Raw genomic sequence first — 20129 nt, forward strand, 5'->3', positions numbered from 1 at the left:
TTCCAGGCAGAAGCAAAGTGACTCTACTAGGCAGTAAAAGCCATCTTTTTTACATTATTTCAACGTTTGCAAAGGTTATTAGAATGCATTTTGCAACCTAGATCCATAGACGACATGGCGTGTAAAAGTAGCGTAATATTTGGTACAAAGGATATTTGCCAGACTCTGCTAGTTTCTAAACTGTGCCAGTACAGGTATTGTTACAGAAGGGACAATATTTTATTTTCTCATATTGCCTTGCACGATCCAAGACATGTTGTTTTGGGGTAAAACCTAAATAGTGTTTGACAGATTGGGAACTGTTTTGCCACAGTATCTATCGTTGTCTTACTCGTTTCGACCATAATCAACCTTGCAGTCAGTGGTGAAATATTTCCATTATGACGTACATATAGTATCGCGTTTCAAGTTCCTTCTCATTATTACACAACAGTGTTCCAAACAAGCGCCGGTGTCGCAGCCAAATGAAACTGAGAGCCCAGGAATCGTCGCCTTTGTGATTTATATCTATGGTTTTATGTTTGATTTGGTTTTTATATTCTGTTTGAAAATTAACCTTCTGGTGATCTTAATTAGGGTAAAACAGGCTGTAAAGATTTTGAGATGACTCTTAACAATATATATTTTGATGCTGCAGCATCAGGCTAAAACAGGTCGTTTGTATCTACATTTGTGAAACAAACAACGATCATGCTGCTAAAAGCGAAACTTGCAATGTTTTTTGTTGTTTCCCAATGCGATGCAACCTTTACTGGTCCTTCTATTATGTCGTCACACGTGAAATACTACTGCTACTGATGTATTTTTGCGCTTTGGTGTTGAGTGAGCAATATTGACTGACCTAGCTTTGACGTATCTTTGTACTTTAGGAGTGCTACTTAGCTCATCAACCTGAGTCAAAATACGAGCGTCTTGTGGTTGTCATGGAGATGATGAGGCAGATATTTGAAGAGAAACAAATTGAACACGACCTTAAAGTTAAACAGGTATTGCTTGTCTTTTTTGTATTTGCTACTTTACTTTGCGCGTTGTAGCTTCCATTTCTAATTGTTAAGCTTGTCAGTTGATGAACCAACAAACAACAATTTTAATTTGTAAACTCAAAGGTCACCCGTAGCGTAAAAGCAGTGAAATTTTTCGTTTGAGAGCACCCTTTTACTGGGGCTAACGTTGTGCTTTTGCCATTCCTGAATTGGTAACAATGTAAGCTACTAGACAGCAAAGTTCGCCATTTTGCGGTCTAGGTTATTATAGGCAAGTCATCGGTTGACCTTGTCGGCATTTAAACCTTCTTTACGATTTGGCTGGTGGGTGAAATGGGTTATAGTCATAGATGATGTTCGTTTATACCATATTCGCTTGGAATGGAATCAAACTGTTAATAGCTTTTCAAAAGACTGAATTTTATTAGCGTTGTACATTGTACATATGGATGAATTAACCATTAAAGTTTTAGACAACATTTTAAAATAAATATGCTTCACTTTCAAAAATATTACTGTGACATAACTCTAACTTAGCACAGGTCTCGGTATTCACGCAGCGTCCAAGCGGATGGTTTCATTACATCACTACTTGTTTAACAAAATTAAGATCTCTGGTGATGTGTTTGTCAAAGTCTGAAATTTTTTAGATGCGAGATCCTCAAGCGAACGCAATGAGCAAGAAATTTACATTCTTCAAAAGCAGGGCTAAGAAATCTCTGACCAGTATTGAGAGTCTTCTGGGGAAGGTAAGACTTCTAAGGTTGAGCATCTACCACCACTGCCAGCGAATTCATTTGAAATACACTAGCTGTTAAACACTTGGCTTCGTTATCATTGTCTCGCCAAGTTTCAAGAGTTAAAGTATTTGTTTAAACGACAATTACGATGTGTGCATGGAAGATGTATTTAAGATTTTACCATACATTTTTAATGTTGCCATTCCTTTCAGTGTTATTATTTATTCTCTTGCAACCCTGCAGGGCGTGCAGAAGATGCAGGACTTGCAGCACGAAGCTGAGCAGCACATTCAAAGCCCGGTTGAAAAGCTCAAGTTCACTTTGGTGAGTGTGTAATGAATGAAAAAGATACCCTGCTGTGTATTATTAAATATGAAACTATGCGATGGTTTTAAGTGGTGGTATTAAGTGGTATTCCCATCTTGGTCGTCTTTGGGAAGTTTTACATTAAAACTGCGTTTTTTGATGGAGCTTACACGTTTAAAATTTCAAACTAAACGCTTTTTACAATGCCAATACTATTTCATTGTCAGCATTACTGTTATCACCAATGTTATTATTATGTGTGTTACCATAGGATAACCCACGTTCTGCCCCCAACACCCCAAATTTCCACCAGAACACGATTACCACTACCCAATTCTCTGCATCACGCAACAGACATAGATCTGGCAGCCCTGCATCGGCCCTCGACACTTCACCACTAGCTGGTAGCAGCCATCCGAAAGCCATCTTGCAACCAGATCCTCTCCGCCCGCGGTTTGTATTAGACAAGTTCTTTCTTTTTCTTATCCACTTAATTTAAACATTGATCATATGTGTACCTGTTAAGTACAGTGGTGCTGTATTCTTTGCAGCCGCAGATACATTTGGTTTCAGCTTTTCCACGACAAACAGTTTCAACCCAGTTTTGTGGAGGCGCAGTCGTGTTCAACAATTTTGATCCTTTTTTATGTTGATTTAACCGATTTACATCTATTTTAAGTGATAATGCAGCAAGTTTTTAACCTTTCAGTTCTTTCTGCATTTATATTTTTAAACTAAAACCATTCTTTTGAAATATTGACCGTTAGCTTACGTTCTTATGATAATTTTTCCACCTGATATGAAATCCACCATTTTGAATGTTTTTTTTTGGTAAAGAATGATAAATCAATGATTTCTCAAGACGTACAGCGAAACATCGTTGATGTCACTTTACTTTTGACTGGAAGCATTAAAGTTTAGGAGCCCCTGCATAAGGCATTATCTACTACAGACATTGACTGCTTGTTTTTTTATCAACAACTATTTCTAGCATGTGATCGAAGTCCCACAAAGTAATTACGTTGGCGACGGTGTCTATTTTAATATCAAAGAAACTTATTTTTGATATTTCTTTAATGTTGTCAACCAGCAATTGTTAGGTCAGAAAGACATAAAGTGTAATCTCAGAATGCGCACTTTTGCTTCGAGCGCCATTGCTTGAAACTTTGGTAACCTTCTCCGTTACTCCTATTAGTTGCAACACGGTTGGATCTCCAACCGAAGGCTCGATTAACGTGCGTCGAAAGTTGAACATGGCCGACAAGAAAGGTGATACAGCCTCGCCACTATCCGCTGCCACTGCGTCATCAATGTCCAACTCGAGCGCTCGAAGGTAATTGACGTCATCTTATTGTCACCTGCCGCGTCTTGATTCGTTTTCTTGTTTTTTTTTTTTTGTAATTAAACTGGACTCGTCTGAAGTAAAAGCATCAGGCTTCTGAAAAACTTCATAGCTTCGTCAACATTTTGTGCATCAATGCGCATCTTCAAACCACATCAATGCGCATCTTCAAATCAAAACTTTTCACTTATTATTATTGGCGTTGCCATCTTGTCTACAAATTGAAAACTTTGGACTTCGTGACTACAAGCTGGTCGAACTGTTAAGTTTTCTATTGTAGTTTACTGTACATAATTGAACCTTTATTAATAAATGTAAAAATTCTAACCTTTCTCAACCTGCTTCGACCCCCTGGGGTTCGCGAAGGTCATGTCATGGGGGTCGCAAAGGATTACGGAAAAATGAAAAATCTTTGCAGCAATCACTTTGTATACAGTAATGTCATAGCAAGTGATTAGTTGGTTGCACTGTTACGAAAGAGAACGCGTAGCTGGGTTGTAGGCCAATTTATCATCGTTTGTTCAAGTAGAACGAATGCACTGAGTCAGCCTGTTTAACAGTCTCAAAACGTTAGTTGTCGAAAAACCTTGGTCGGCGAAGTGAAGAAAATTGCTTTAAAAGTGAAGAACAAAGTTGTTAAAAAACATTTGTCTAAATCAGATTTCAATTATTGTGCAGTTGCGTTTAGTGAGTCAGGAGTACAGTAACTTCTCAACTTACGAACATTCGGAGATACGAACATTTATACAGTAAACGTATTTCAGTGTTTATAAATATTTCAGTTCTATACTTACCATGGACAAGAAACGAAAATATTTTGAAGCGTATTTAATATTTGGCATTACTTCCATAGTTAGCAACAGCATTGAGAAGCCACGGTGTGTTTTGTGCAATATACTTCTCAGTGCTGAATCTGTGAAGTCATCAAAGTTAAAACGGCATTTAGAAACAAAGCATTCCAATCACATCAGCAAGCATTTAGAATTTTTTCAACGCCATAAGGCCGGTTTGAAACGCCAAACATTGAAAGTTGTGACAGTCAACAGTTCCTTGAAATTAAGTGTTATTGAAATGTATTTTTGTGCTAAGTTTTATAGCTTATTTATAGAAAACAGAGCAGGAAGGGGGTCGCAGGCTGTATTGAACACCTAAAAAGGGTCGTGAACCACAAAAGGTTGAGAAAACACTGGTTTAGATAGTAATTTAGTGAAAAAATTGAATGCAGTAATATTGACGACCTTTTAAAGTACGGTACATGTGGTTCGAACAGAAATAGAAAATGTTGGATGGAAATTCAATGTTCATGACAAAGTCCAAATTGAAATTCTTTTGTTGCAGATCGCGATTTCATCATATTTTCATATTTTCATATTTCATCAGATTTCATCAGATGTTGCAGATCGATGAAATCGCGATCTGCAACAAAAGAATTTCAATTTGGACTTTGTCATGAACATTGAATTTCCATCCAGCATTTTCTATTTTTGTTTGAACTACATGTACCGTACTTTAAAAGGTCGTCAATATTACTGCATTCAATTTTTTTCACTAAATTAGATGCTTTTGTATCTGCTTTACGCGGATCCTCTATTGACTGTACGTTAATCAGGGTTTAAAGTGTCGAAATTCTCTTTTTTTTTCATTTAGATAGTAATAACTATATTTCATTTAAAATAAAAAGGCAATGTTAAACCCATTGGAATTACTGAGTTTTGTATGTCAATTGTACTGGAGGTGGATATTAGTTCAAGAGCTTTTTTTACTATGTTGTTTACTTTTTAAGAATAAATTGGAAATGTTCTGTTTTCGATCGTGCTGTACTTGAAACATTGTTCTCATTACCAACCTTGCACGGTATTGGCAAGGTCGCTTCAAATATTTTTCACAATCTCTCAATAGTTTCTCCACTCCTTTCCTTCTTCGGCTCGGTCGTCTCTTGCCTGATGTGCAAGAATCGCCAGCGGAAGGCAATAATGCGGTGACGATGAAGTCCGTGAAGGGATCATTCGCACGATTGTTTGGAGGAAAAAATCAGAAACCAGAGACAGAGCCAGTTGTCACCAGTATGGATGTCAAATCGGACACCTACAAACCTGTCTTCATTTGCACGGAATCGCCGCTTGCTTCTGACAACGAAACCACAAAACAAGACGGAAGTTCCACAAGAAGGAAAAATGTCTCCCGGAAGTCTAGAAGAGCACTACATCATTTCGGCGATCTATCTAGTGCTAGCTCCGACATATCTTCCGATGAAGACGATCACGGAATCTTTTTTGTTGCAAAGTCAAAGCATCATCAAGTGATTTCTCCTCTCTGTGCTCCTCCAAAGACACAGACCACCACCAGTGCATCCAAACCCGATGATTGCTCGGAGCTTTTCCAACCCCAGAGAAAGTTGTCAGAGTTTTGTGACGTCACTGGCACAGACCTCCATTGCATCGAGTCGTCGTCCTCTGTGTTTTCTGTCATTCCTCGCTTTGATGGCCAGGATAACGCTGGCACATGCGCGCTTGCCTGCGACCCCACGATGGGATCTGAGAATGAGTTGGATGGAAAAATCACTGGAAAGTATGGAGAATTCGACTGCAGAAATCTTGGGTAATCGATGCTGAGTGAGGTGGAAAAATCAGACAAAATCGTTGATTTCTTCTGTTTGGGTTGAGGTTGATTTCGTGAATGTAGAAAATTAATTGTGTGTCAAGAACACTACATGTGGTGTATGATATTTCATTAATTCTGCTCTCTTGAGTTTGACCACTCAAAAATAATAGCAGTTTGAGATGGAATTGATTAAATAATTAATTTTATTTCTTCTCTTTACCATTGCTTGTTGTCTGTTTCGCCCATTTGAATGACGATTGATTGTCCTTTGTATAACAAATCATTTGGTTTTTAATCATTCTTCAACTAACCAGTTAAATCAACAACACCACCCGATGTGCAATTGTGCATCCTCGAAACGAGAAATCATTTTTGGAAGCTAATTCTAGGAAATTTTGCATCCTTGTCCAGGCTTTGAACCACAGTCTCTGGCCCAGTCACCAAAGTTGACAGTGTAAGCTTTCTGCTTGCTGTTGTTATGTATCCGGTCAACTATTCCGTTATTTACTGAGTCGCACTGAATGTTGAGCTGTTCAAAGAGTGCGTTGCTCGAAACGCTATACATATATTTTTTTTTTGAAAAAGCACGTCGTTATCCCAGTTAGCAATATTGGTCCTTTTTACATCGATTCGACGCCGGCAGACGTTAAATCAACGCAAATGGACCGATTTTGCAAGCTGAGAGTAGGCAGCCTAAGCGGACAGGGCACGAGAATGCGTTTGGTTTGATTTTTAATAATGTGGATGGTTGATCATAATGGTGTTCCTGGCGAACCGAAGTTGCCTCTTTTACATCGTTTCATTATCTGACGACGTTGTAGCGATGTTAAAAGGTTAACTCTTGTAAGCTGGCATTTGCTAACTCGTTGTTGTAGCTTGAAATTGTTAATGTATCTGGTAAGTATGAACATGAACAATATCATAGCAGTAGTTTTGCACTTAGGCGTGATTGCCTGTGCTGCCATTGACATCTTCTCACCTTGTTAGATATTGATTCCCGCTTTAAAAGGCAATGGTTTGTGTGAGAGGGTTGATGGTTACTCAGGAACACGTAACAATCATGAGCATTGTGTGATCACTGTAGTGACTGGTAACCTTGTCAGTGCTGTTTAACTTATAACAATCATGCAGTGCACAAGTTTCCAGCAGGAATTAAAGGGGACCTGAAATAAAAAATGAAAATTTTTTTGTTGATTTTTTGGTGTTTAAGTATTATCTTTTTTGAAAAATTTTTTTGATAAACTTTTTTGTTTGGCAAATATAACAAAAAGAAAATCAGCCACCGGATGGTGCTATGTGCCTTATGACGTAGTTGGTTGTTCACTCTGTTGGTAGCTTCATACAATAGCACTGGAAGCGCTGCACAAGTCGTAATCTTTAAAGATGTCTGAATTAAAAAAAGGATTTTTGTTTAAACCAAAAAGACAGCGCATTGACAGAGATGACTGTGATTTGGATTCGAGCTACGACAGTGCCAGCTCCGACAGCAGTCGGATGGAGAATTTGAAATGGTGTAGGTGTGGAAATTGTGCCATCATGCCAACAATGATGGAAAATGAATGTTGCCAGAAGCCAGATAAAAATTTTAATTTTATAAATTTAGAAAAAGAGAAAAAAAGGCTAGTGAGTTTTTTTCTTTAAAAAAATTCTAAATTTATAAAAATTTATTAAGGTGTTGCGACCGTGCCATATTTTAAACTGATTGTCCTGCTTTGGTATCATGCATGCTATAACGTCCGCGTTTTGTCGCTTCTACCTTTTTCTAGACCTCTGTTATGTTTGTCATATACTGGTTTTTCGTTGTGATGGTCAGAAATAAAAGCAAACTTAATACGGCCACAAAAATGCGCAGTTTAACGATTGAGTCACTTCGGGTAATAATTTACTTTAAAAGAAAAACATCTCCTGGTGGTATGGAACTCATATCCTTGGTAATATGAGCCAGACAAAGATCGCACGCGCCACTGATTCACTTAGCCAAAACAGTTGAATTTAGAAGTTATATATGCACTTTTTTTTATTTGTTCGTCTTTACTTTGAAAAGAAGGTGGAAGAAAAATGTGCAGCAACAGCGCGCATGCGCAGTGAAAGTGACGTAAAGATTAAAAAAGGCATGGAACGGCTATATCTACGGCACCGTAAGCATAGCCACTTCCGGCCGCAAAATGGCCGCTGCACATACGGCAGTGCTTGTTGCTTGGTGGGTTTTTGAGTTTCATCGCAGAGATCCATTTCTTAAGCTTGTCTTGATTATTCAGAGGTAAACGATGAAATTGTACCCCTTTCACGTTTCTTCCGTTACTACAACCGGGAGCCATACAAAAAACCATCTCAACGCGTAAAACTCAAGTATAAAATTGTTCTTTGTATATGTAGCCCACTTGTTTATAGTTTATTTGTATGCAAACTAGTGGTTCTGAATTCTGCCTGAACAACCAACTACGTCATCAAAGATTTTGACCAATCAGAATCCTTTAAATCAATATCCCTTTTATTAGATTTTTGAGCTAATGACAAACCCCAAAAAAATTTTATTGTTACAAATCTCTTTTTCTCATAAAAATCTATAAATACAAAAGCTATATATTTTCGTTGCAGTGCACCTTTAAGTTTGACTCCTTTGCTGTAATTTGTGCTTACAAAAAGACGTTTAAACTCCGAAGCAAGGTGCTCATTTGGTGGTAGATTTGATAAAACAACCTCGTGATAGCTGTAGTAAATTTAACTTAACAATAGCTGAATAGACTCCATATATCTGGAAGATTTTATCGTTTTTTTTTTGTGCATCTGATATTCAATGTCTTAGCTTGCAAAATCGTTTTTTTTTTACATACAATGTCTGTAGACGCTGAATCAATGTAAAAAAAAGGAATTCTGCTAACTGAGAAAATCCGTATATCATTTTATGGTTCATTGAGGAATGTTTTTTAGTTTTGGTTTGTTTTCTTTTACGATTGCATTGAAAATCGTAATTTTGCCTTGTTTCTTTATTGTACCTGTGCACCTGCAATGATATGTGTATGGACCGTGTTCTAGCAGTTCTAGCAAGAAATATCGGTTCCTTTACTTTGTGTTGTTTTCGTTTCATAGGCTAATTTAAGCACAAGAGTTAGTAGGCGTTACTTTTCTTACTCTGAAGACTCATGGCATCTTCAGGTGAAATCACTGCTGCTTTATTTTCTACTAGCTCCATTGAAACAACTCCAATTCAATCGCGACCATCGACTCCATTGGTGGATTTGACACCAGAAAAGAAGTTATCGCATTCAGAAAGAAAATTAACATTTCATCAAAAAATTTTCAACAAAGTTGTAACACCACATAGCACAAAAAAGAAGCCTGGAAAAAGTGAGATTTAAAAGCTTTGTCAAATTATTTGGAAATAGTTTTGCATGAGAAGCACCAACAAATTGATGTCTTTAATTTGTTTTTACGCGTTCATGACAGGCTTTGTTTTCCAAAACGGTGCACGCTGCATGCATCTCTGCTCTGTGTATGAGCAAGTTAACTACTGCAAGCATTGGCATGCTTCGGAAGTGTTTCGAGTTGTTGTTGGATTCTTTGCTAAGCAACATGTTAGATGAATGAAAACCTGTTTACATCAGGGCCCTTTTCGATTGGAACTCTTCCCTGTACAGTGTACCTATAATGTGCCGGGCGTTGGCCCAACATGGTATTGTTGTGACACTTCTATTCATTGACCTTTGCGTGTACAGGTTGTTACAAACCAAGCTTGTTTAGAATGCGACTCTCCCGTCACGGATGCCTGCTTTCAGAAGGAAACTCCGCCGAAGACACCTGACCAAATACGGTTGGCATGGCGACGGGCTATTCGGGAGCAAGTGATGTTGAATAGAATTAACAACGCTTCATCTAATGCAGAGGGTAGGTTTCATTGGGAGGTTATCTTGTCATTGCTAGTCACGTGACCTTTTATGATCATAGTCGGTATAATATTGTTTCGCAAAACGTTCAATCCCATACAATAACTTGTAGCATCACATCACAGTTTTAAAAAGCGGTTGTTCTTTTACTTTGTTTGCTCAAAAACGAGCCAGTTCAGAAAAAGAAGTTCATTTTCGGATTCGGTGACTCAGCATTACCCCAAACAGTTGGTGTGCAAAAAAACATCGTATTGAATGGCCTTACGTCAATTACAGTTAAAAGATTATTGAATACATTCAAACGGCTTCGTTTATATATTCCTTGTGTGTGTGATTATCCCTGACAGCATAAATTAGTTCTTTTTTACATTGATTCAACGTCCGCAGACGTCGAATCAATGTAAAAAGGACTGATTTACCATCTGGGGTGTTCTTTCTCGACTCCTATTTGAAAGGTAAGTATAACTGACATCTCTCTCTCTCTCTTAGCCTTTCTTAAACTATTTAGGTTCTTTCATGGAGGAGCCACCTCTCAACGACAAACTGAACTATCAGGAGCCGGATCCTTGCGGGGAGGAGATGGCGAGTTTGTGGGAGGAACTGTTGGAAACTGACGACAGAGACCGCTACAAGATGGACAAGAACGTCTTACATGCCGCTGTTAAGAAAGGTGACGTGTATGACGTCAGCGTGACGTATGTAGCGTTGGTTCAACTCAAATCGGTCTTGAATGAAGATGATAACTGTGTGACTGGGATATACCGGTTTGTGAATGGGATGTACCAGTTTGTGACTGGGATATACCAGTTTGTGAAGGTTCGCAATTGCTCAATGGTTCAGTGAGCAGGACTTGTGGAGTCGGAGGGATTTTCTACATTATCTTTCGGTAACTTGCCTTTTTCTTTATAAGATGTTTTAATCACTATCTATTTCCAGGCATCCCCAGACGCCTGCGCGGAAAAGTGTGGTCGATGTTGTATGAGCAGTGGAAGTCACGTGATGAAGACAGTCGTCACGGTTCGTTGCCCGCTTTTACGCTCCCTCCAACTCCTTATGACCGATTGCTGAAAGAGCTCACCCCCCACCACCACGCCATTCTCATCGACCTGGGTGAGAGGGGCACTTTATTGGTTGGCTGTGCTGTCCTGTCATTAAAGTAACATTTCATAGTATTTAAAATCAGACAGAACTGTCGGGATTTGATTACCTCGGCTTAGTTTTATTACTTAATTACTTTTTTTTGTGAAGGTTTGCCTGGGATTGTATTTTCAGGTCGAACGTTTCCTTCCACTTCCTACTACAGCAAGCAGCTTGGAAATGGCCAACTCGCTCTCTTCAACATCCTCAAAGCGTATTCGCTCATTGATGATGACGTGGGCTATTGTCAAGGTCTCAGTTTCGTCGCTGGACTTCTATTGTTGCACGTGCGGGCATAACTATTGCTATGGTTGTTACAATGATTGTAAAAAAAAGCACATTTTGCAAAGCAAGCTGTCGTGAAGGACCATAAACTAAGTTTCTAAATTTATAATTCACTCTTTCTAGTGGTTGGTTATAGTTTACATAACTGCATATCTGGACATGACTAGTTGTATTGAGTTGAATATTTATAACAAAACAATAATTAAAGTTTTGAAGCATAGGCTCGGACAGAGGATTTCAACCGCCTCTTTTCATCCGCCTCTTGCTGATTATCTCCCCATAACTTTCACCTTTCAGTTTTTTCAGATATCATGTGGCCGGCCTGTATTTTCTGTTTAGTAAATGTGCCCCCTTGATAAACGGGATTTAACCCGGGTTGAGAAATGTGGGTGTTTGGATGTAACGCCCCAAGATTTCCACCTAATGCTACTTTCGCTTATTTTCAGTACTCCGCACAAAGCGAAGCCTTTCAGATATTATGCCACTTGATGGCAGGCATGGGTTGCCGCAAGCTGTACCTCCCAGACATGGCAGCCCTGCGTGTGGCGATGTACCAACTTTCCAGGCTCCTATACGAATATCACAGGTTAGTGACTTGATAACTCATGTTGCAAACCATTTCACATGAAGTTACCAAAGTTTTAACACAAAACTGCTTTTACATATTGTTTTTATGGATAGTTTTGCTTATTATCATCATCATTCCAACTCGGTTTTGTCCCTACAAGTGGGATGGCTGATTCTTTCCTTGCAGCGATGGTCTTCACTCCTACTCTCTATCTCGTTCTGTCCATCGCATATTCTTCCTTTAGTTCGACTTTTCTGCCTCACTCTTTATCCGTTCTTTTGGTCCTCCCCGGCTCACTATCAGAAATAGTGGGATATTTAATTTTTAAGGTTGTTCAAGATATTGTTGTTTCACCGTTGATCCAGCAAAGCTTTTTTACTTGGTATTTTGTGCGCAGTTTATCCCTTGGATTTGTAATATGTCTTAGTTGAAAGTGTTACTTGAGCATTTTTTGCACAATTAGTTTGCACCAATTTTTCCAGTATTTTGATTAAGGTAGAATCTTGCTTGTAGTCAATCTAACCACCAATCTTCCCCACAGGGATTTGTATGCACACTTTGCAGCAAACGAGGTTGCACTGATGTTGTTTTCCACACCATGGTTCCTGACGATGTTTGCCTCCGTATTGCCGTTTGGATTCACTGCGAGAATCTTCGGTGAGTGCACAAGTTGTCATGTGCCTGTCCTCCCCAATAGCTCAGTTGGTTAACCGCCTGACTTTACGAACGAAGAAACTTCAAGATCAAGCGACGCTGGTTCGACTCTTGGGGTATGCGCTTGAGCAACCCATGCAGGACTGTTTTCGATTCAGTGGCACTTGGTGGATGGGATAACTTACAGATATAAATACTTTGACATTCTAAAACTTCACTCTGTCAAACTTAACCGGGATTGCGTCAGTGGTTCAAAGCCTCGACAAGTATGCGAAACTGCCAGGATTAAGCTCTCGATGAAGCTTTCCCAGTCCGAGGATAAAGATTCAATCAATCAAGTTCAATGTAGCTGCTATTGCAGTTGATCCGCGTATTGTTGCTATCAGTTACATGGCCGAGTGGTGGGAACCTTTACTGGGAGTACAAACCGTCGTAGACTCCCATCTAGAGCGCGCTGTTGTGTCTTGACAAGACGCTAAATGACACAACTGAACGCGGCACCAAGTTTTGTCGCTTCTACTTTTTATCTAAACCTCTGCTATGTTGCCATGCATTGTTTACCCTCGTCAAACAAAAACAGAATGAACTGAAGGCGAAGATTGGCTTTCTTGCCTCTCCGCCTATTGAAATAAATTTTCAACCATTTGCCTCATATACCTGTTCGATGGCTTGGTGGGTGAAGCATCTGCCTTGCAGTGAACATAGACGATTAGACGCGATGCCCTTTCGAGTCCTATCAAGACCTTAAAAAAGTCACAAAGTCTCATGCCTGGTCGTTAAAAATTTGCGATTCCTACAGTACATTACACTCGAGCGATAGATCCAGAAAAATGTAGCTGAATTATATCTTGCGTTGTATGAATACTCACTTTTTACATGGGACAAGTTGCATTGTTGCATTGTATCGCCTGTGAGTTACATTGTATCGCCTTTATATAATGCATCGCATATGTGTCTATCACGGATTAAAAATATGTGTGCTTACAGCTGGCAGGGTTGTTTATTCCTGCTCCGTGGGCCATGGCTAAAATCCCGATATTTCTTGAATAGAATTCTTTCCATTCCTCTGCTGAGTTTCAAGCAGGAATAAGATTCAGTACCATTTTTAAAAGTCTTTGATATGATCCGACAGGGTATCGAACCCATGCCTACCAACCCGCAGGCGGACACTTAAACCACTAGGCCAACGAACTGGTACCTCACATCTGTGTTATTCTTGAACTAAATGTAGGAAATGAAAAAAAAAAGTTTTTTTTTGAATTTAAAAGATATTTGAAGCTCATTGTATCGCTCTTTGTTTGAGGCTAGCTACTATTCCCTCTGCATGCAGGAATACTTACCGTTGGTTTTGAAAACAAATCTGCATGTTAAGAGCAAAATGCTTGGAATATCTGGTCAATATAATCAAAACATAAGAGCTTAAAACGTAGTTAGTCAACTCATGTTTGGTAACGTTACAAAAACTAGACTGTTTTCATATATAAAAAATGAGAACACTTGAAGATGAAAACAGTTTTCAAAACGTTTGCTGACTAAAAGTTTAGTATCTACATTTTGGGCTCTTTTTTTTTGTTAAATTCGGATATGTTGCTTATGTTTGTGGGACAAAGTGAAACCTTTACTGCGATGAAGGCACAAAATATGTTTTACGAACCCACTTTGCAGATCTTCTATTTTTGGATGGCATCAGTGCCTTGTTCAAAGCCGCCTTCTGTTTGCTTAGCCACCACAAAGATAAAATATTGAAGGAAGACGGTTTTGAAAATATAGTCGGCTACCTCAAGAACAACCTGCCCAAGATGGATGACGACGAGGCTAAATCAGTCATCAATGAAGTACGTTGACATTTTCTTGATTGAGTGTTCAGTATTTTTTAAGCTATTTTTATCGCGGCTCAAAATTCACATTTTTTGGGCTGAAATAACCTCATAAAAGTGGACTTTTGTAACCCATTTGTAGTCTCGCTCTTGGCTCTTCTGGAAATTCTTTGCGATGAAAAGCTTCGCTGCTCAAATTCAGTCTTCCCGCGGTTCACGGTGTGAGAACCACTGCTTGGTTTTAAGTCCAATTGCTTGCTTTTAAATTAAAGATTTGTATTGCAATAAAAAAAATAAAATGACTTGAGTTACTTCCTCTGACCTAACAAAAAACTGCTCTCAAAGGGATCAAACCCGGGTCCTCTCGATCACTAAGCTCCGTATGTTTGAACAGATGTTTGACTTGGACATCACTGAGAAACTGAGAGTGTATGAGGTCGAGTATCATATCTTGGAGGATGGTGACATCTTCGGTGATGTGGATGAAATCGAAGACGAGGATACCAAGTGGGAGCAGAAGTACGCGCGACTGGAACAGGCTCACCAGACCGTGGTGAAGTACAACCAGGAGCTTGTGGAACAATTGGAGGTAACTGTCCAATAAGACACTGTTTGTTACTAACATCATGTGCTGCAGACGACATCCTTAGCTGGGTGGGATTTGAACTCGTTGATGAGTGTTTTGTTAAGATCTTACAATACAATCATCTTTCGTCATGACCAGTGAGCAGCAGTCTAATTCTAGCCAACAATATTTGTATTTTTTATGTTAATTCACTATCTGCGAACATTGTATCAATGCTCGATCGAATATAGCTAGCTGGGATAAGAACATCTATCATGGAATGCCCCGGAGGAAAATTAGTGAAGTTGTCTGTTCGATTGACGTGTGATGACGTACCTATCTCAGGTATCGTCAGCTACATTGTTTTTCTCCGACTGTGATGTGTGGACCCGTTAGATTGCCAAACATGCCGCATCGTGCAGGCGACTGCCTAACACCGAATTCTCTCGTTTTTTGCCACTGATGAGCCACAGCGACGAATGGTCCAGTCGGTTGCGTTTTGTAACTGATCCTCAATAATTTTGTTTCCTGCACAATTTTTTGTCAGCTCACGTATCTACAACTTTGTAGCATATAGCTGTTCTCTCAAATGTCCAATTACTGCGGATGCTTCCACATTGTTTTCACTATCAGCGTCTGTACTTGAGGCAACATTTTAAAGCAATTGGTTACTAGTTTGTGTCATCTTTTCTGACAGGCGGCGAAGATGCAGATATCCAGCCTCCAGCAAGGTTTGACTGACATGGCCAACATCGATGAACGGCGAACCCTTCAAGTGGAGCAACTCAAACAGGACAACGAACTTCTACGAATGAACCACAGAGTCTAACAATTGTCTTGATTTGTTTTCGATACGTTATTAATTATTGAGTAACATTGTCAGACGTCGAATCAACGCAAAAGGAGCAATGGTAACATCGCTTTGAGTTAAACGTTTTGAAGTAACACAAAAGCTCTTATGCTTTCTTTTGTGTCAAGAAGTCGCCAGGGCAAACCGACTCAACTGTCCTGACTTTAAATCCAAGGTAGTGACAAAATACTTGTGACAACAAGATTTGAAGATGTAGCGTTTTAACCTTCTTTTTTGTACAAGCTCAAGCATACCGGCGAGATGTGAAATACTGTTAATATTTTTCCTTAACTCATCGTAGAAACGTCTAAGGGCTTGTTGGGTTTTAGGATCTGATATCCCTGAAGGACGATTGTCATTGCTGCCTGATATTCGAGGTACGGAATATACATCCGAGCATTAGTCCGACCCAGACATCAAAATCGTCATTTTTTACATTGATTCAACGTCTGCAGACGTAAATGTAAAAATGGCGGATTTTGGGAGTTGTAGGCTAAGTCAGTGTTGACTTGTTGGGTGCGGGCCTAAAATATAGGACCTCCTACACCTTTTGTCCTGGTACCTACTTGTCTGCGTCAATTAACGAATCTTAATCGACTAAAGTATTACGTAGTATGCCGAGTATCACTAACAGCAATTATATGTATGCACGTTTTGGTTTTAAACTGTGATTTTTTTAGCTAAAGTGATTGGTGGTTAATGGTGTTTGTTGCTAACATAAACAAAGGCAAATATCTGTATTATAAACTATCAGCCACCATCTGGTGGTACAAGGTGCTATCCACTGCCACAACATCCACACAAAACTTTCACATTTTTGTAGATCAAAATGTCTTAGTAGCTGTTTTTTTTTCGCTGAGACTTCGGTCATTTGTCCGAAATGACTTGAAAAAGTTCGTTCATTTTTTATTTATTTCAAGTAGCTGATACAAACCAAAATTTGCACTTCCTGGCTAGCTACAACTTTAAGTTTCGCTGAGAAACGTCGTGTTTTATCTGAGAAAAGTTAGAACAGACAAACATTTCTGCTACGTTTATCATCGAAACTCAACCTTGCAACACCCGGCCGAATTAACTATATTTTTTTTCGGACATGTTGACCGAATTGACTATATATTTTTTCGGACATTTGGCTAAAAAATCGGTCAATGACCGAAAAAAAACCCAGCTTGGTAAGTGAATCATTGAGTATTCTTGCCCAGGCTCATTTGCTGTGAGTGTAATTTTCAAAATTTTTGAAGCTTAATTTGAATCATGAAACTTGATTTACTGTGCTATTATATGTTTATATTGCGTCGCTTTGTTAGTCTGGCTTAATGTTTAAAAAATTATCAACAGGACGAAAAATATTCGACTCCTCGATTTATAACTGGTCTACTTCGGCTTTAGTGTTGCCACATTTTTTTTTTTAATTCGAAAAGAGTAATCAATAAATTTATGAAATGTAGCGCATTGAAGTTGTGTAGTAAGTGGCCTAATTAAGTTTTGGTCTTATTATAAATTTTATTGTTTATCGTTTTGTATTGTAGTCGGTCTTTTTTTTTAACGACTCCGGTCCCACAGCCCTGGTCATTGTAAGGTAACACAACGACGTTTCATAATGTAAGTAATTACTTAATGTGTTCAAATTATGCTGTGTTGAAGCATTTTTGGGGGCGTGGGTTGTTACACAGGATCATTTCCACTCCTTGTACATAGATTTGCTACATGCTCTGTCCCTGGAAAACCACTGCACTACCCCTTGACAACTAGGTCAGTGCTGTAGTAATATCATTTTACATAGAATCATCGTCAAGTTTCTTTAGGAATTGCTATAAATCGTGATCTTTGAATTTTTACTGTCCTGTTCAAGCTTTCTATGAAGGCGCTTCATGCGAGGTCTCCTGCCAGCCTAAAAGGTTTACCGGCTATTCGTATTATTCGAAACGAGTATTTACTCTACTACTACATCACTGGCAACAAATTCCAACCATTTTTACCTTTATTTCGGTTTCTTCGAAAGATTTTTTTGTGTCTACGTAGCTGGAGTGGGTATTTTTCATTTCCGCTCTATGACGTTGTTTCGCGCGCAGTTGGGGAAGTACCCTCAACATTACCCAATTCGACCTTGCTTACTTATTCACAAGCTGTTTTAAGTCATTCTGTTTTGTGGAGGCATGGAGGTAAAAAAAAGTTTTTTATTTCATTAATTGAACTTCATTTTATTGAACGCATCGTGTAGTTTCGTGACATCATTATATGGCAAGGTAGTTTTTTGCCATTTTTCGTGGTAGATATTTTCAATTCTTTTGCGTTTTCTTTGTTTTTATTACTCTATTGTGCTTTACAGACACTTATTGCTGTCCAACCAGCAAAATTTGGCATTTCATTGTTTTGACATATCGCCCAAGTCCATGTCAAATTCGCGTATGTGTCTTGATATAGAAATTAATTATAAATCACATGAATATTTTCAAAAAAGCGTGTTTCTCTTGCCCAGGTTACATCTTCGTGATCGATGATTTATGTTGATGTTACGTCAACTCGGCACATTTTTACTTGTTTTCGAAAAGGTTTTGAACTGTGTTTAAAAACAAACTATTTTGCATTAATCTAACGTGGTCTGATCGATGTATTCTTCCGTTCATTGCCAGTTCTTTTAATTATTCGCTATTTGCATAATTTTTTTTCTGAAATCCTACAGTAACTCCTTCCCAGACAGCTAAATTCGTCATTTTTACATTGATTCAACGCCTATAGACGTTGAATCAATGTAACAATGACGGATTTTGTTGTCTGGTTTGATGAATGTCAACAATTATTATTGCTCATGGGGAAAATGGAGAATTCAGGGCTGTGGAGCCGGGAAAAAATATACTTTTCACTTTATAACTGGCCGAATCCCACTTCAGTGTTACCAGTTTTTTTTTAATTTTTTGGATTATTAAAAAAATTAAACCTTAGTTTTATGAAACGCTGTGTAAAACGACTCCCATGCTAAAATTTCTCCGACTCCACAGTCCTGGAAGAATTCCTAGCGCTCGCTTTCCTGTCAACGCACCAGGGTGTCATGCGACAACCAACCACATGAAGTGCACATTGATGTTGTGGAAAAGGCCTTTTACCTGCGGTCGATGTTTTAAATATAAATTTACCCCTTGTGCTCGTGTCCTGTGGTTATGTGAGTCGCTCTTAATTGCCCTATTGCATTGATGGTACTGGCGCTTGTCAAACTATTTTGCGTAGTCTGAGTGTGGTAGAGCTAGTTTTGCGCAATTGAAATGCGCGACAGAGCTTGCAGTTATTTCCACCCAGGCCAATTGGTGTTTTAATGTACCGGTACGATCCCATGTTCCATATTTTCTAGTTGCCTTTTCACCCAGAAGTTACGATTCATACTCCATTTTTTTTAAAGTTTCTAGTCTCGTGTCATCCTGGTGTTATACTTGCAAAATTTAAGCCACTGTCTTCTGTTCATGCAAGGCTATTGCGTCTATTCCGCACAACCCACTGCGAGCACGGCAGCAGAGAAATACCGGATTTGTCAGTTTGTTGCAGCACGTTCAACTGGTGTTAATATCCTGCTTTGTGAAATCCTCAACCACAAACCAGTGAGAATGCGACCAGGCAGATAACATCTCCAGATGGCCATCTTGCATTTGATTTGGTGCACTATTGATGGTATATGTTGAAATGCTTGAAGCAACACATTGTATAAACGAAATGTTTACAATGCCGCGTCTTTGCTATGAAATACATTGTCGTGCATGTGTCGACTTTGGGAGTGGTGTGTCCAATATAATGTGCCTGCTGCCAACCCACGGTTGTGGGGAACCTGCACAGCGTCACACGAATAATGATTGAGGTTGGTGGGGGGGCTGTTTGACCCCCCTCGGGGGCATACATCAAAGATACGTCATTTGGATTAGTAACAAACTGATCTACAAGTAGCGAAGTGAATGTTCTCACCAAACATGGCCATCGCGCCAAAGGAACACGGCGTCCTTTCAATACAAATTCTCAACTATCGGGCGTAAATCTGGATTCAGCTCCGCTGTTGCCAAGGCTAACTGCCGATGCGCAAACTGTGTCGACTACATCTTCTTTAACTTCCAATACAGCAAGTCAGTCGTTTTTACATTAATTCAACGTCTGCAGACGTTAAATAAACGTAAAAAGCGATTGAATTGCTGTCGGGCAAACCAAGGTGAATCTCAACAGAAAGCAAATCAATATACAATGTCGGTATATTTAGAACACGGCGCAAATTCATCAAAATTGAATTATTATAGCTCATGTTAAATACGGAGGAGTGATTCCATACCCACTTTCAGACAATAAAATGCGATCGAACGACCAAACAAATCATCCCACTTCCAATGAACCAAGAAAACTTTTAACCACACCAGCCAGAAAAT

General features: G+C 39.1%; 1 protein-coding gene across 1 annotated transcript in view; it reads left to right on the forward strand.

Annotated features, from left to right (window-relative positions):
* Window positions 1-19487, forward strand: part of LOC145779574 (TBC1 domain family member 1-like) — a 31301-nt gene extending 11814 nt beyond the window's left edge. The window contains exons 9-23 of the mRNA XM_082591194.1: window positions 870-986; window positions 1634-1732; window positions 1967-2047; window positions 2301-2482; window positions 3225-3362; window positions 9160-9320; window positions 9714-9857; window positions 10365-10526; window positions 10793-10966; window positions 11129-11280; window positions 11725-11864; window positions 12388-12503; window positions 14166-14335; window positions 14712-14906; window positions 15580-19487. Of these exons, the coding sequence (XP_082447320.1) occupies window positions 870-986; window positions 1634-1732; window positions 1967-2047; window positions 2301-2482; window positions 3225-3362; window positions 9160-9320; window positions 9714-9857; window positions 10365-10526; window positions 10793-10966; window positions 11129-11280; window positions 11725-11864; window positions 12388-12503; window positions 14166-14335; window positions 14712-14906; window positions 15580-15711 (2163 nt within the window). The 3' untranslated portion in view covers window positions 15712-19487. The remainder of the gene's footprint in view (window positions 1-869; window positions 987-1633; window positions 1733-1966; window positions 2048-2300; window positions 2483-3224; window positions 3363-9159; window positions 9321-9713; window positions 9858-10364; window positions 10527-10792; window positions 10967-11128; window positions 11281-11724; window positions 11865-12387; window positions 12504-14165; window positions 14336-14711; window positions 14907-15579) is intronic.
* Window positions 19488-20129: the final 642 nt, after the last annotated feature.

The sequence above is a fragment of the Aplidium turbinatum genome, chromosome 11, assembly GCF_918807975.1.
Source record: "Aplidium turbinatum chromosome 11, kaAplTurb1.1, whole genome shotgun sequence".
NCBI classification, from domain to species: domain Eukaryota; kingdom Metazoa; phylum Chordata; class Ascidiacea; order Aplousobranchia; family Polyclinidae; genus Aplidium; species Aplidium turbinatum.